This window comes from Galeopterus variegatus, unplaced genomic scaffold (genome assembly GCF_000696425.1).
Source record: "Galeopterus variegatus unplaced genomic scaffold, G_variegatus-3.0.2 Scaffold437, whole genome shotgun sequence".
NCBI classification, from domain to species: domain Eukaryota; kingdom Metazoa; phylum Chordata; class Mammalia; order Dermoptera; family Cynocephalidae; genus Galeopterus; species Galeopterus variegatus.
In genome coordinates, this window is record NW_007726548.1 from 196,458 (window position 1) to 213,986 (window position 17,529).

Here is a 17,529-nt window from a genome sequence, read left to right on the forward strand (position 1 = left end):
GAGGCTTCTAGCTGCCTGTGAGCTTCAATCATCCACCCCCGCAGGGTCAGATCACCTGGCACTTTGCTGAAATGAAAGGGCCCAAATCAATATCCCTTCGTCAATCTTTGGAGGGCTAGGAGGTCACAGATCCCTGGAAGCCAATGGAGCAGAAGTGCTTTTTTCTGAGAAAAATAAACCCAGCCTGTCGGGAAGCTATGCTGGCATTAAAGAGTCTGGAGCCTGATTTCAGGGACTGCCCGAGAGAATCAGAATCCAGAGTGGTGAGGCTGGAGGGGCTGGAGGAAGAGCCCAGGCTGGCTCTTGGCTTCTCCTATCTGTACTCTACTCGCTTGGCTCTGTGCAACTGAACACCTCCAGTACTGAAGTAATCCCACCAGCCACTTCCTGTGCCCCTGTGGGCATGCGGCTGACACAGGAGGACATCCAATGCCCTCTTGGCCCTCAGGTCTGCATTCCAGGCAGCCGGCTCCCCAGCTCAGCTCTGAAAATGTCCACTGCCTCTTTGGAACTCTCTGATCTCCCTGAAGCTAACTTCTCATCAACTGTCTTCTCTCCCAGGCATCTGTTCAAAGACTCACCCAGGGCTTTGCACCTCCTATCTTAACCAGGAACTGAAGGAATGATTTTCAGTCACAATGGCATACAAATTCCTTCTCGAAAGTGTGTATAGTTGTCCCTCAGTATCGCAGGGAATTGGTTCCAGGACCTCTCACAGATCCCAAAATCCATGCATGCTCAAGTCCCTGATACAAAATAGCATAGTATTTGCATATAACCTATGCACACCGTCCCGTATACTTTAAAATCATCTCTAGATTACTTACAGTACCTAATATAATGTAAATGCTATGCAATAGTTACACTATATTTCTTATTTGTATTATTTTTTTTTTCTAATATTTTCAATCTGCAGTTGATTGAATCCTCAGATACAGAACCCACAGATACAGTACCTAATATAATGTAAATGCTATGCAATAGTTACACTATATTTCTTATTTGTATTATTTTTTTTCTAATATTTTCAATCTGCAGTTGATTGAATCCTCAGATACAGAACCCACAGATATGGAGGGCCAATTGTATTCCTCCTGGCCAGCCAGTATAGACTATGTCCCACCTCCAGGGTGTGACCAGTGTAGACTCTCCCACAAGACAGGTTACCAGGACTGTTGGGTGAGACCAACTTAAGCAAAGACAGAGGACAGGAATGGATTTATCGAATCCTTGCTTGGAAAAGACACTGCCCTGCCCTGTTCACATTAACAAAGACACAGGTTGGGAATAGAAAATTCATTAGAGATTGAAAGGAATTAGTATGGCTCAGTGGCTCCCAACTTTTTTATCATCAAGTACCTCTTTGAACCCCTAGCTTAATGACATTTTATCTACTGAACATTATCAAGCAGTAAGTTGTTTGTCTGATTTTGCTCCGCAAAGGTATAGCATTGCCCATCTAAGCTTCTGACCAGACTGAGATAACCAGGAATATTGATCACACTGAGTGGGTATCACTCCAGCCCAAACATGGACACTTGATGCTTTCTTTAGCCTATATTATCTGGCTCAGATAAAGGTAGAATTACCTTCAGAACTTTTGAAACACTGAAAATACCCTAGAGGAGGGGTCGTGGGTGGTACTTACCAAAAAAAGAACAAGAAAGAGGTAGGCACAGTTATGGGCAATCTCTAGAGGAAGGGCTACTAAACAAATAAACAGGGTGATACACAGCCATCAGGCTGGGCCCTTACTATGACTGCTGCAGGTCAGGAGGTCCTGAGCAGGAGATCACAAGGGTCTATTCTAAGCACTTTCTTGTCTACCATACTTTTATATAGACCCCGAGAGAGAAGATGATGAGAAGTTAGCTTCAGGGGAGAGCACAGAGTTCCAAAGAGACCGTGGACATTTTCAGAGCTGAGCTGGGGACCCAGCTGCCTGGAATGCAAACCTGAGGGCCAAAAGGGCATTGGATACCCTCCCGTGTGTCAGCCACATGCCCACCGGGCACAGGTATCCTCTATGTAAGGAGAGACAAGCTATTCCCATCCTACAGAGCAAGAAACTGCCATTCTGGACTTGCCCAGGACCACTGCATGAGTTGGTGTGGAGGCTGGCATGAGAACCCTGGTCAAGAACCCAGCCCAGTGTTTTCCCTCCAGCACCCAGGTCACAGATCTCTTTCCTCAAATTCAGAGAAAGACTCACCTCTGCTAAATACAGCACGCAGAACTTCAGGTCTTCTGAGGAACCTTTGAGGTAACAAAAAGTAAGACTTGCATTAGATTTGGCTAGAGAACCTCAGCAGTTTGCTCGAGCACAGCCAGCTGTCTCATCCAGAAGGCTGTGTGTGGTGCTTCCTGCAAAAAAGAGGAAGAAAGAGGCAGGCACAGGGGACAGGGACATCTCTGGAGGAAAGTTGCCAAATAACTAACCAAGGTGGTGCACAGCTGTAAAGTCCCTGCCTGCAGGTCAGCCTGGCCCAGGGAATGCTGAAATCACATCCCCAGGAGAGGTGGGGAGGAGCAGACTCTAGGAATCAAACAGCCAGATGCAGGGAGGTGTCACCCCTGTCTGGAGGCCTGCTCCTTTCCAGGATCCCTGCAAAGAGGGACACGGAGGTGGCACACATTTTGGTTTTCCTTTAAACACTCCAACAAGGAGCCATTTAGTTCCTAGATGGGCCTTGTTTCCCACCAAGGAATGTGCGGGCCATTCAGGGGCAATCCCCAATCATGGGCTGGCTGGAGCCCAGAGACGGTTTCCTCTGTATGTTTTCTGAAAGCCCCCACACCCCTGGTCTAGGAACCCAAACTCAACCATTCACCAAGCCTTTTCCACCAGGGAGGCTGGGAGGGATGATCAGCTGCCCCTCTCCTCCAGCTCAGGAGCTCAGATGGAATACCTACCTGAAGTCAGATGATTTGCTCACAGTACTTCAGAAGTGCAAGGGCCAAAAGGTGGCCGCAGCTGCTGGGAAGGCTTCCTGGAGGAGGACCCTTTTCAGAAAGGACACTCAGGAGGTGGGAACGGCATGGGTAAAGGCGTGGAGATAGAGAAGCGGAAGTTGTGCTCAAGGGATAGCAAGTGTGGATAAGAGGCCCTGCCTCCTCCTCCAGGATGCCTGCCCTGACCACCGTAGCCACTCCCCAGAACCTGGCAGGACTCCCCATTGGGGCACTTATCTGGGCACAGTCCCAGGATGGTTAGTAACATCCTGTATTTCAAGCAACTGACCTCTTCAGGCAGGCCATCATTTTTGAGGAAAGCAACCACACAGCATGTATTAAGCCAACACTTAAAGTGCCATAGGACTTCAGAGTACCACAGTGCTAGATGCCTCCCGCTGCTCCAACATCTTCCCACATGCAAGCTCAACCCTCACAACAACCCCTGTGAGGCAGGGGTTATTACCAGCCATGACTCGTGTGAGAAAACTGAGGCACAGACGGATTAAGTAATGTGCCCCAGCTAGTAAAAGTAAGAACTAAGATTTAAACCTTGGGAGCCCGGCTCCAGAGCCCACACTCCAACCCACTACATACCCCACCTCTCAAATGCCCACCGTGTAGACAGTACCTCGCCACTCTGTCCTCTAAAGGCACCAGGCCCAGTGTTCGGCTCAAAGTAGACCCTTCAATACATACTTGAATCAAAGAAATTGTCAAATAAACCAAAATTTGTCACAAAGAGAAGGTGGCCAGGTAAAAATAGAGAGTGTGGGTCAAGCCAATTCCTAAGAAAAGCAGCAAGTGAGGGCCCTGGTATGGGTGAAGGCCAGGTCCCTTTGAAGCAAGTATATGGGCGGTTCCCTGGACAAAAATATTCCTAGTGCCAGAGGCTGCCAGCCAGAGCCAGATAAAAATAGCTCATAAGTAAGTGGGGGTTCTCTTTGGACTTAGAGTAAATCCTCCTACTTCTCTCTGCCTAAGAAGTCCATCATGTTTAAGAAAACAAATTTCAAAGCTTCTGTTGGTTCCTTGTGATGCTGAGGGTGTGGCAAGAGGAGATGGTTTCTTTTGTTTAGGAAAACACACTGGGACTTTTCCTTAACTTTCTAGAAGCAGACCCTGTGGCCAAGGGAAAGCCAAAAAGATATATGTGAGAAAAAACAGAAATCTGGGTTTTGGAAGTTGGCAGTGAGAAAAGAGAAGGCTCTAGAAGGAAAAGGAAATCCCAGAAGAGGAGAAACTCAGGGAGACAGAAAGCTGAGGGGGAACACACCCTGAGACATGTTCCCTATGGCAGGGATGGCTGATGGTTTGCCCAGGCAACTTTTCTGTGCTGTTACACCACCCCACTCTCCTCCCCCAGCACCAACATCCCTGCATAACTGCAAACTTTCACTGAAATCTGCTCCACCTACAGCCCTGTGCTGGCAGCACTTCGAGAGAAGGATGGAATGGGGGCAGTGCTCAGCATGGTTCAGAGCCTCATAAAACAACAACAAACCGAGGGAGCAAGAGAGCCAGGGAAGAGCCGCAGCTGCAGAAAAGCAGGCTGCAAGGGGGCTGACCCAGGAGAGAAACCTCAACCCCACCCAGGAGAAAAACCTCAGCTTCTTCAGGGACATGAGACTTGGGGGCTAGTATAGAGAAGGGACACTGAGGTGGCACACATTTAGGTTTTCCTTTCAACATTCCAACTGTCCCCACCATTTTGAAACCCAACAAGGATCCATCTAGTTCCAGAGTGGGTCTCACTTCCTACCAAGGAAAGCGTGGACCATGCAAGGGTAATCCCCAAGAATGCGCTGGGTGGAGCCCAGAGGTGGCTTCCTGGCCCAGGTCTGACCCTTCAGCATTCTCCCAAAACCCTCTCACACCTGGTCTGAAATCCCAAACTCAGCCATTCACCAAACTCTCTGTACCCTCTGAGGCAAGCCAAAAGGGAATTGTCTCCATTCTCTAGATACAAAGACTGAGGCCCAGGGAGGGAAAACAACTTGTACAAGGCACACTGTGAGTAAGTGGCAGAGCTGAGAATGAATCTAGGACGGCCTGCCTCCAAAGCCTGTGTCCCTGACCACTATGTCATACTTCTGCCCCCTCCACAGGTTTACTCATCTGTCATTCTACCAGGCTATGAACTCCAGAGGTGGAAATGTGTCTTTCCACTGCTATTGCCCCAGCAGCCGGCACTGAGGCAGGCTCTGAGGATGTGCTCAGAAAATGTGGACTAAGATTTACCTCCAAGCATTCCAGCAGCTGGAACCTAAGCAGCTGAGTTTCTGAGACTGAGTACCTGGCTCCCCAAGGTGGATGGAGAGCCCAAGAATCAGCTGGACACTTCCAAGCCACTTCTGAGAGACATGAGCAGGCCAAGAAGACACACTGTGGGTGTGATGCTGGCTGCCTGGGAGGCAGAAACTCAAAGAACAGCAAAGCCAGCAGACGGCAGAGGCAGGAAGAGATGACAATGGGCCCCGGCGGACCGGAGATGTCCCAATTGTTAGTGCCAGCTCTCCGCCTGTTCCCATTACACTGCCATTCAGTCCTGTGAAGCTTGGGGGAAGCTGGGCAGGAGCAGGGCAGGCAGAATTGAAGTGGCCACCAGCCAGGAGTCCTGGGGGTGGGGTGCATCCCCAGCTCCTGAGCTGAGGCAGCACTTCTGGTCTCCTTTTGGTCATTCATTTATTCATGCACACAAAAAATATTCATTGGGCACCCACGATGTTCTGTGCCCCATGCTGGGTCCTGGGAATATACATGGCTAGTGGAGCTAAGGACTTTTCAGACACATCACACAAGAGAATCCTTGGTCCCTAGGGTGGCGTAAATTTTCCCCTGCCAGGAAATAGCCCTAGCCAGCCCCAGCCAGCCCAAAAAGGCTGGGTACATTCCTTATTTACCATCTTTTTTCCCCAGATTGAACTCTGCATACATGTTGATTTGAAAGAGACAAACAAGAAACCTAGGAGTTGTAAGCAATGTTTACAAAGACCATTCTGCTAACAGAGGCTCCAGCTGAGACCCCAAATGCATCTCTTAAAAGCCTCAATCAGGCGCTTGCTGCAGCAGTGTGTCTCCTGGGGCACAGGGGAGGCGGGCAGGAAATCGGGCGCCAGGACTCAGAACACTGGGTCCTGCGGTTCCAGCTCCACCTGCAGGAAAAGGGGTCATTGGACTACCATGAGCATCTAGACCCACAAGCCTATCTCAAGGAAGTGGGGGGCAGTTGAGGGGAGGGGAGAGGCTAGGGCTCCCCCCATGCCTGAAAAGCAATCTAAGTGTTGGAATATGCACCTTGAGTGCTCAGCATCATCGAGCTGTTTCCTTCACTCTCAGCAGCTCTTAGGCTCCCTGGAGGTATGCCCAAAACCATCTCAGGCCTGAGTCTGCCACAAACCATCTGTCCAACACATACATACATACACACACACCCACACACACACCCCTCTCCCACACCAACCCAACGGACTCTACTAGCCATGGTCATCTCTCCTGAGGAGCACTGCTTTGGCCACCCCCAGCCCTCATTGAATTTGCTGGCCACTTGCAGGGAGAGGAAGTGGTCTCCAGCCCAAGGAAGCCATGCCTGCACAAAGCTATTGCTCAAATGCAGCTCAGTGTCTGGAGCATTTCTCTGCAACACCTCAAGGCCCCATACCACCTTGACCATCACTAACCAATGGAGAATGGAGCTCACCCTACTTCAAGTCTTGGGTCTGGGGGCTCCAGGAGGGGAAGACCCAACCAATTCCCAGTCCAGAACCCCAGAGGAGTGGAGGCAGGATGGCACAGGCACTGTTGAGTTTTTCACACCAACCTTTGGGGTCCCCTCTGGGGATATCAGAGCTCAGAGGTAACATGAAGTGCTGGCCCAACCCTTATTTCACTGTCAAAGAAACTAAAGTTCAGAAAAGAGAAAGGGCCAGCTGAAGTCACACAGCACATTAGTAGCAAAGCCAAGCACAGATCCCCCCCAAACTCCCAGCTCCCGCCATCAGCTCTCCCACTGCCTTCTCCCCCCACAACCCCAAACTCCACCCAAAGCACAGTCAGCTGAGCCCCCTTCTCTTCCCTACCTCCTTTTAGCAGGAAGCTGAGCACCCCAGGTCCCGGGCTGTGGCCCTGGACCTGTCATGTGCACAGCAGAGTGAGGGTTCAGTTCTTACAATCAATCAGCTCACGTGACTGAGCACTGCTCCCAGCCCAGTACTCCTCAAATGTCACTGGGTCCTAGATTGTCTGAGCTAGGGGCAGGGAGGGGAAAGCAGACAGGAAGGGACTGTGCTGGGAGTGCACGTGTGTGACAAGGGACAACGGGAGTGTAGGGAAAGCTGGGTGCTAGAAAGTGAAGCAGCGGGGCGAAGGCAGCAGGGAAGCCAAGGGCAGAGCCGCTGGAGCTCCAGCCTGCTCCCCTCCAGCAGGCACAGGGAGCTCCCTGGCCTGCCAGTGCCTGAGCTGAAGCCGCTCAGAGGGTGCTCCTCCCCACTGCCCTTCTGCCAGGCTGAGCCTGCCCGGAGGGAGGGGCTGGCCCCACGTGAGGTGACTTGCTTTTCCCCTTGGTGGCCGCCCTGGTCAGTGAGCAGAAAGGCAGAGCCAGAGAAGGAGAGGTTGCAAGGGACTTCCTGTGGGAGGCCTGAATAGAGGTTCTCACACCGACTGGGTTTCCAGGAGGAAGAACAGCCGAGGCACCAGGCACACGGGATGGCTTTGCAAACAGTCAGGAAGTTTTCCTGGAGCAACACCCGCCAAAACAGAATTCTTTCACTAGGTAACATTTTCCTCCCTGCCCCTTCACCCACGCTCCAAAAGGTCTGTTGTTGTTTTCATAATCTGGGAGAGGAAATCAAGCCCCTTTCAGCCGAGACCTCAGGCGCCAAACCAAACCGCCCGACAGATACTCCCAGCTGGCTTCCCGTTGGGCGAGTGGAGGAGGGCAGGTGGAAAGTTGGAGTTAGAAATGCACTCCACACTCCCACGGGCTCCTGCCACTCGCCTGCCCCCAGCCACACACACCACAGCTGCTTCAGGCTCTGACCGGGGCCACATAGCTGGCTGGAGAAGGAGCAGTGGTCTCTGTCCACAGATGTGGGGTGAGTGGGGGGGTGACTAGCATTTATCGGGCACCTGCTGTGGGCCAGGCACTTTGCATATATGACCTTATTTACTCTTCACAACAACCTTCTGAGATACTATTATTATCCCCACTTACACAAGAGGAAATAGGCTCCGAGAGGTTGAGTAACTTACTTACTCAAGGTCACACCAGTAGCGAGGGGCAGCGCCAAGATTTGAACACAGGCCTGTCTGAGTCCAAAGCTCTTCTCCCCACCCCCACTCCCACTGTCTCCTTGGAAGCTTTCTAGAATAGAAACCTCCCAGAAAAGCTCAGGTATATCAGAAGGCTTACCAGCCTAGAATGGAATGCCAGTGTCTGAGAGCCTACCAGCCCAGAGACAGAGCCTGACAACACGTTCTCAAGTGCCCCGCTGACAGCTGGCAGCCATGCTGCCCAGAGCAGTGGGACTCGGGGCAAGTTGGAAGGAGCCCAGACTTCTCGGGCACTCACTCACCTTCCTGCAACTTCACGCTCTGGAGGTAGAGGGGGTTCCTCAGGACGTTGCAGCGGCCAGGCTCATCCTCCTTGGTGAAGAGCAGCAAGTCCGAATAGGCAAACAGTGTCACCTGCGTCAAGAAAGAGCAAACAGAACTGATTGCTCTGCTGTCCCCTGAAGGCTGGGAGCCACAACCTCTCCTGGAGGTCCGGGTAATACATCTTATCATCTCAGGCAGAACCAGAAGCAACTCCCTGTGTGGCCTCAGCCAAGGGCAGAGACCTCACCTGCAGTCTGACCTGCAATTGAGATGGCCCCTTCACCCTCCAGTTCTCTATACTTCCACTCCGCAAAGTAGGAAAAAGCAAACAGAAGAAAAAAAAAAAACAGCCCTCTCCCTCCACAGAAAATGGCCTCTGTAAACCTCTCTAAAGCCCAATGCCCCCAGGCCCACCTTTCTGACCAAATTCACCTGAGCTGGAGAGCCCAGTGCCCTCAGCTTAGAGCCACCCTTGAGCTGTAAGATGTTCCATATTTGCTTTTATTCTACTGTAAGTGTCTGACTGAAAGAGCACTTGACTTGGAGTCAGAAGTCATGAGGCTCCTATCCCAGTTTCTGCCACTAGAAATTGGTGAAGTTCCCTTAACTCCTTCAGCCTTGGTTTTCTCATCAGTATAAACAGCAGAAAGAGTCCTGGCCTGGCTCCCTCACAGAAAGGCTTCTTTCACAAGCTCTTTGTAGACTGAAGTGAAGCATCATGAAATATGAAGTAATATTACCAAATTCCTCATGGGTAATTTTAACTGCATTAATGAGAAATTGGTTCAAGAAAACACCAGTTACTTATACACTCCAACACAGACATGTGTATAACTTTTATCTCTTTTATACACTAGCTGCTCCAAAAATAAAGAGAAAGCTATTTTTAGACATTATAGGTAAATCAACAGGCATGCTCAACATATTTTTATGCTAAAACAAAATCCACTTGATCCTCTAATGCCAGTAAAGATTACACTGTTCTTTGTTTTGTAGATCCTGCAGTGGCCTTTAGTCAAAAGAGATAAAATCCAATTTTAGATTCTCCAAAGAAAACAAAATAGTGTTAATTATATGAACTTCACTTTGAGGTGTCAAAACCTGACACTTCATCTCTTCTGAAGTAAGAAGAATCGGCCAGAAGGGTTTGGCATGTACTGAGGGCCACAGTGTGTGCTGGATTGTTGCTGAAGTTTAAAAAGTCAACATATTGACATTTAGCTATCAAACTGTTAAAGATGATCCCACAACTCCATTTCTAAGACTCTGTCCTACAGAAATACTTGCAAGGACATATAGATATGAACATACAAGGATGTTTTCAGCAGCATTTTTGTAATTTAAAAAAAGAAAATAACAAGTGTCCATCAAGAGAAGATAGATAAATTTTACTACCTTCATAGGGTTGAATTTTATGCAACTATTAAAAGAATAAAGTAGAGCTACGTGGGCAGAAATCAAAATCTATCATAACATGAAGGCTCCAGAACCCTGGACTAGAAGGGATCTTGGTGGTGACCCTACCCAACCCCTTTCCCACCATAGCCCTGTCTCAATACGGCCCAACAGAAGCCTCCATTTGTTGAACACTCACTTTCTGCTCAGTGGATCCTCACTTGTAAATAACATCAGTGCCCTCATTTACAGATGAGGACACTACAGCTCAGAGAGGTTAAGTGACCTGTCCATGGCCCCATAGCCAGGGACCATTACCCAGGTCTGGTGGGCCCTAAGCTCTCACTGTAGAGAGAGGTAGCAATATTCCTACAGCTGTCCTGTCCCTGAATGTGAAAGAATCCAAATAGAGGCCAAAAAACAGGAGCAAAGGAGGCAAAAAAATTAAGTTAAGGGAGGGAAAGAAAATGATTCAAGAGTTCAGAAGGATTGGAGTGGTTGGTTATCTGAGAAGAGGACTTCAAAGTCTAGGCAATGGAAAGAGGTCTCTAAACCAGCCAGAAACATAAGGCAAACCCTAGGGCTCCTGTAAAACATGACCCAACTCAAGAGAAATCTGGCTGTCATCTCCAGAAGAACAAAGAAGCTGGCAGGGGAAGCGTCGGAGGAGACAATCTGTCAGGAGACTAGAAAGTCAAAAAAATGGCCCAAACCCAGAGAGAACTGGATGGAGAGCAAGTGGGGTCGAGCCAAGGGCAAGGTGAGAAAAACCCAAGGCCACCACTCCAGCCAGATTCCCAGAGCTGAGAATACGGTCTAGACAGGAAGTGATTAAAGCACGAATAAAGAATTTCCCCAAAGGTCAGGTCAGGGAAAGGACAGAGCTGGCACACAGCTGGAGACAGGACAGAGGGGCAAGTGTGCCAGGGGAGGGCATGCGGACCCCCCTCCCATCTCATCAGCATCCTGCTGGCCTTGCTCCAGTAGGACCCACAGCAGCCCATGGCAGACTGATGCCCATCTCCATGGTCCAATTCCTTGCTGCCCTCCACAATGGGCCTTGGGGGCCATCAGTGTCTTCCCTACACTTGTTCCAAGGACACCTCTGTTTTCCCAAAGGGTTGAGGAATGTCTTGGTTAGGGAATCCTTACAACTTGGAGGGTGACTTCTCCCAAGTGGCCCTAACCAAGCTTCCTCCTGACTATCTGGCCTAAGGGTAGGATTGGCAGAAAAGACCTTGGTGCCTGAGTAAATGGTAAACGCAGTGAGTCAGTGTGTAAAGTGAGGGCGTGTCTGTCTCGTGCTTCGGAATATTCCTGGAACCTAGCCCAGGGCCTGGCTACATTGCAGATGCTCAGTAACTACTGTTTGAATACAAAAATGAGGCTGCTCCAAAATGTTGATTTGATCTCAGGACACATTTGTCAAGTTTGTGACTTCTGGGTGGGGTGTGATGAGGCCAGTCCATGCTATGGGACTAGATCAGCTTACAGACATTAGCAAACTTGAGCATGCCCAGAGAAGAGATGGGAGGAAGACGAGGGAATATTCCAGAAATAAAGATTTCTGTTGAGCATAAGGGAGAGTGTCTACAATTTAGCACTCTCCAGTAACAAAACCACCTCTTGGAGAAGCTGCCCCTGCAGATTCAAGAACTGACTGGAAAACCATTAGCTGGAAAGTTACAGGGAAGCAATTAGAATGGAGGCCTCCTGAGAGCCCAACCAACACAGATGGTCTGTGAATTTATCCAAATACCCCTTGAATTGGTTTATATTTTTGGCCTGAATAATATGATAGGGTACCAAGATCCACATATTTGGTTGCTATCATACTTCAAGAAAAAGGAATATATTTATTTTGCTTGTCTTCAAATTGCTTCCTTCAATCTTCAAGGCAGTGGGCAGGGCAGAGGTGGGGGTGTCTCATGGTTTCAAGGTTTTAAAGATCCAGGAGGCAAAAATGTTTTGGACAGATTGCAACTGTAATCAAGCTGTGGCTTCAGCTTGTGTTTGCTACTTTGTTTTTAAACAAACATGCCAGAGACAGCGCAGGATCATGGACAGCACTGCTGAGCCAGAAAGATCCAAGTGCTCATCCTGGCTCTATCCCTTATCTGCCTTGAGACCCTTGGGTCCCAGTTAATCTCATTGGATAGAGCTTCAGTTTCCTCATCTACAGAGTGGAGACAATTATGCTTTTCATGGGGGTACTGCAAGAGCTCATTGGGATCAAGTATGCAAAATGCATGCACAGTGAGCATATGCAATAAGTACTCAATTTTGCAGATTTAATGATGAGTGGACAAATAAAAGGTGAATTTAGACACAGGTATATGTTTCAGGTGGCTGCCATTTCTAACTGCCTTCTCATGAGTCTGGTGAATTGATAGCCACATCTCACTTTCTGATCCTAGGACACACGACTTAGCTCCACTACACTCATTCACCAAACATAGCTTCAAGTGACTTCTTGTTCCTCAAAAACTTAAATCCGCCTCAACAGATGGAGTTTTATTCCCACTGAGACAACTCGGAAGATATGCCGAGATTAAGAAAGTTTCCAAAGAGAAGGTCCAGAAATGTAGTAAGCAATGCCAGTGTGGTAGAAATAAGCACGCGGTCTCCCCAGGGAGCTCCCTTCAAAAAGACAATGCTCATTTGGAATATATGAGTTCTGGTCTACCTGTTTAAAAAATAAAACAAAACAAAACCATCCTCCTGCTTTAGCCACAATCACAATAGAGTCCCAGAACGCTGAGACTGAAAGGGCTTTCAGCCCATCTTAGACCTTGTCCTTGCTGCCTCAAAATAGACATAAACCCACTGTTCAGATGGAAAGACTGAGGAAGAAGGGGGCAGTAGGACTGGGGCTGGATATAGGCTTCCAGCTTCCAAGTTTCCTGATTTTTCCCCTGCCCCAAGCTGCCACTCAACTTGGCTGAGCCAGCTCCACCTCAGGGCCTGATCTGCAGCAAGCCCCCTGCACTCACCCCCAGGTAGCCAGGCCAGATCCCAGGGCTCCAACTTCTGTTCCCAAGTAGTTTTAAGCTATAAAACTTAGCTCAAATAAGCTGAGCTAGAACCTGGCCAACTCTGGGGATTGTGTGGGTGAGTAAAGCCCTCCCATTAAAGACAAGCAGGGGCCAGCTCCCAGGAAGAGTGGCATGGCCCCCACCCTCAGCCCCTGTTGGCAGAGCTAAAACCCAGGAGAAATCATAGACTGATCTTTCAGACGAGGATTTGGGATTTGGGTGAATACAGACCCAGAAAACTCAGGTAACTGATGCTCCTCCGGAGAAACTTTCTAACCATCGAAGATGTACTAAACAGCTTTGAGAGATGGTGAGTTCTCCATCATGGGAAATGTACAAGAAAAAGCTGGGTAGCCATTTGGTAAGGAGGGTGGTGGGAGGAGGGGCATGTTGCAGACTTTTCAGGTCTTCTGCTCTGAGATTGTACAATTCTGAGACCATCAGGAAGACAGGAAAATGAGGGGCCTGGAGGATGGCCAACGAAGCTCACCAGAAAACCCCACCTGGGAAACATGTGTGTAAGTCTTACCTGGGCAGCCTTGTTCCTCCCCTCGTACAGCAGCAGCTCCTCTGACAACAGGAGGGTCCGGGCAGGGTTACAAAGATCTAGAGGCTGAAAACAAAGCAAAGGTTGAGCTGAGTGGGCAGTTCAAAGAGACCTGGTGAGGACAGTGGGGGAGGTGGGAGACAGTGTGTCAAAGCCAGCCATAGAGAGGCCTCTGACAGAGAGAAGACTGGCAGCCCTCCCCCCTCCCCCCTGAGAACCCACACACCCCCTCATACACAGAAACAGAAAGACAAGCGCTCTTGTCCTGTGAGGAACTGTTGCTGCCACCTTCCCACCAACCCGCACAGTGAGAGCTATGCTCTCTGGCAGGAAGTCCAACCACATGCTTGGGTCCTCTGCAGTCCTCCCCCACGAGCTCCCTGCTCCCTTACACCAGGCTCCTGGGCCCTCCCAGCCCCTATATTCCCCCATCTGTCCTGTTTATGCCTCCAGGAAGGTCCCTGCTGTCAGGCCCAGGAGGCATTGAGCCACATGCCAAGAGATCTGGTCACTTGAGTTCCTTTGAGTCCAGGCCAGTTCCTGCTCTGCATTCATAACATGCTTGAGCTAACTGACTCTTCAGCCATCAGCTCTCCAGGGACCAATTCTTATCCAGACTTCTCATACCACCCTATCACCCTGCCCAGCCCAGCCCAGAGAAAGCTCCCTAAACTCTGGATTACCCACCAGAACTTGTCCTTGTCAATGTACAACATGGTGTCTAAAAGCCTGACATAAAGCAAAGTGCTTGAATAAAGGTAATGAAATAAATATCAACTACACACGCAATCTGGATAGATCTTTCAAATAATGTGAAGCAAAAAAGGCAAGACCCAAAAGAAGATATGCAGCATAATTTCATTAAACAAATTCAAAAAGAGGCCAAACAAAACTTGTTATTTAGGTAAATATACATAGGTGGAGAAACTAAGGAAAAGCAAGGAAATGATTCCCATAAAGTCAGGCTTGTAGGTGCCTCTGCTGGGAAGGTAGAGCATTATGATCAGGAAGAGATATACAGGCTGGAGTGGTGCAATGGTCTATTCCTTTATCTTAGTGGATATTTGTTTTATAATTATTTGTTAGATTGCACATTTAAGTGTTGTACCATTTTTAGTTTATATACTCCGCAATTTAAAAGTTTTCATAACTTTTTAAAAATGAATTTTAATTTTTTATAAAAATTAGAAAATGAATTTCAGGGATGCGAGGACCATTGTGTCTCATCCTAAGAAAGAGAAGAGACCAACAGAAAGGCAAAACCCAGGCCCTGTGGTGAGAGAGGCAGGCAGAAGGAAGAGGACAAAGCTGCAGAGGGAGAGGCGTGTTGCCTGCTAGAGATGCACTGTGTCCTAACCAAGCATAAGTTCTAAGATCCACTGGATAGTGACAGGCCCACAGTGGGATGCCAGGGAGACCAGAAAAGGAAGGCATGGTCAGAAATAAAGTCCTTGGATCTATGTCACCTCTATGCTGCTGATGGGAGGATAAACAAGTAGAATCTTCCTGGAAAATAATTTGCCAATATGTTTAATGAGCCCTTAAAATGTTTATGACCCATGACCCAGTCATTTCACTTCCAGGAATCTCTCCCAAGGAGAGTAATCAGAAGGGCAATTCATGCACAAGGATTTTCCTCACAGAGTTATTTACAGTAGCAAAAAAGTAGACATAAGTATTTGAATAGAGAACTGGTTAAATAAATATGGTATATCCATATGATAGAATAGTTTGCAACCACTACAAAACACACGCTCAAAGAACTTTTAATGCTGTGGGAAATGTTCATGCTACAATTTTCATTTTAAAAAGCAACAGGATATAAAATATAGAATAAGATCTGTTTGGGTTTTTTTTAATGCACATAGAAAAGATACCTAAATGTTCACACTGGTCATATCTGAGTGACGGAATAAATACAGGTAATTTTTTAAAGAGAAGGAGAGAGAAATGGGGAAGAAGAGGGAGAAGAAGGGAGATCTCAATGAATCTCGGGCCAGCTGGGCAGACATGTTTGCTGAGATCAAGGAGACCAGACAAGATGCCAGACCCCAGGTTCTCCCTCAGTCTTTTCCAAACAACTAAGCACTGGGTGAGCCAGGGAGTGGCAGGCTCAGCAAGCAGGCCCTGCAACATTACCACAAGTTGTGCACCTGCCCTATCCCCAGAAAAAAAGGAAGTTAGGAGGGGAAGGAGAGGACCATCTTATTGCTGGGCTCCCCTACCCCTACTTTTTCCTGTGCATCCTCCTGGAAACCTCTGTTCTCTCTGTATAGCCCCCAGAATCCTGAGCATCTGAAGCTATTTATCTTTCCCAAAAGGGGATTCTCAGTCCTGGGATGAGGCACCATCCCTAAATCTCGGGGTGAAGGTCCCTCATCCTTCTCACTTCCTTCCTGGGGCCAGCCATAGCTCACCTGAACAAAAATAGGGAACACCAGGACTTTGGGGGCCAGGGTGACATAGGTGCCATAGCTTGAGTGCGGGGCATGTGGCCTCATGACTGGGCAGTTCTGGTAGTTCCCATGGCCCTTCATGGTCTGGACCGTCTTCATCAGCCGGGACTTCTTCCCCAGGCCCGTGTAGGACTTCCCTTTACTGGGACTCCCTGATTCTGTGGAACAGAGATAGGGGAATGTGAGGCATTTCCATCACCCCTGCAAAGGCATCCCCTCTGCAGAAACAGAGACCACAGACTCATTCAGTCAACAACCATTTTCTGAGCATCTACTTTGTGCAAGGCCCTGTGCAAGGTGCTGAGAACATAGGGAGGCTTCAGACAGGTCTCAGGCCTCAAGTTATTCCCTCACACTCTAGCAAGACACACTGCCACATAAACAAGCAAGTCCAAGGCAAGGACATAGCTGGGAACTGACAGCAATGACAGAGGCAGAAGTCTTCACCTGGCGACCCAGGCCCTAAATCAGACCTATAAGTTTGGCCTCACACTTTGAAAAATCAAGAAATCTCTCATATTTGAAAAATCAGAAGATCTGACCTCACTGGGCCCACAGCCTCACGTGGAAAAATCAGTTGGAGCAGAGTGGCAACTGCCCTTTATGGCAGGACATATGCCCTCCCCCCGCCACCATCTCCACTATTCCCTGCACATTCCCAGCCCAACTCGCCCATCCCATCACTTCCCAGGCTCCGGAGACAAAGATCACTCTCTGCAGTGGTAGCAGGCCACCATCTCCACTATTCCCTGCACATTCCCAGCCCAGCTCGCCCATCCCATCACTTCCCAGGCTCCGGAGACAAAGATCACTCTCTGCAGTGGTAGCAGAGACAGTGGCTGTCCCAGGATATATCAGAGTTGGCCCTTGACCAGCCAACAGAGCTGGGGCAACCTGGCTCACTTCAGTCAGTCTAGAATAAGAAGTGGCACTTGCCACTCCAGGTCCTGGTAAAGAGCACAAGCTCTGAAGCCAGAAGGCTGTGTTCAAATCCTGCTCCCCTACTCACTAGCTCTGTAGCCCTGAGCAACTTACCTCACCCTCAGAGTCTTGGTATCCCCAACTGTAATAATAGTGCCAAGCTCACTGTGTCACTGTGAGGATTAAATGAGATGTTCTAAGTCCTTAGAACAGTGCCTGGGACCTAGTAAGTGTGCAATAAAAGCTGGCAGCTAACTTATTGTTGTTTTTGTTGTTGTGATTCCTCCACTAAGAAAAGCAAGTCTGGAAATCAAGTGCTCCAAGGATCTCGAAATCCTAGGCTTCATTGCAGCCAGGAGAGACTCCAGCATGGCCACCAACTTGCAAATTATTTTAATCATAAAAAGAAGAGAAAGAGAGAGAAAAACAAAGCCACCCCTAGGGAAGAGAGGAGAAGGCTACAATGGTTGGAGGGGTCCCTCTTTAAGGGGGCACTGCTGAATACACACCCTCACCATGAACAAGGAGTGGTATACAGGTCTTTATTATGTCCCATCAAATGGGCAGAGGAACAAAACACGGAGTATTTAAAAAGTCAGGGATTCCTGGATGCAAGCAAGTGGGAGAC

At 48.7% G+C, this 17,529-nt stretch overlaps 1 protein-coding gene across 4 annotated transcripts in view; it reads right to left on the reverse strand.

Annotated features, from left to right (window-relative positions):
- Positions 1–17,529, reverse strand: part of RGS3 (regulator of G-protein signaling 3) — a 136,843-nt gene that overhangs the window by 65,834 nt on the left and 53,480 nt on the right. For 3 of the 4 annotated variants that reach the window (XM_008568733.1, XM_008568738.1, XM_008568734.1), the window contains 4 exons: positions 15,942–16,138; positions 13,507–13,590; positions 8,526–8,637; positions 2,213–2,256 (listed from right to left, as the gene is read on the reverse strand). In XM_008568733.1, the coding sequence (XP_008566955.1) occupies positions 2,213–2,256; positions 8,526–8,637; positions 13,507–13,590; positions 15,942–16,138 (437 nt within the window). Of the gene's footprint in view, positions 1–2,212; positions 2,257–8,525; positions 8,638–13,506; positions 13,591–15,941; positions 16,139–17,529 lie in introns of those variants that run through there. The other variant, XM_008568737.1, reaches the window with a different exon arrangement.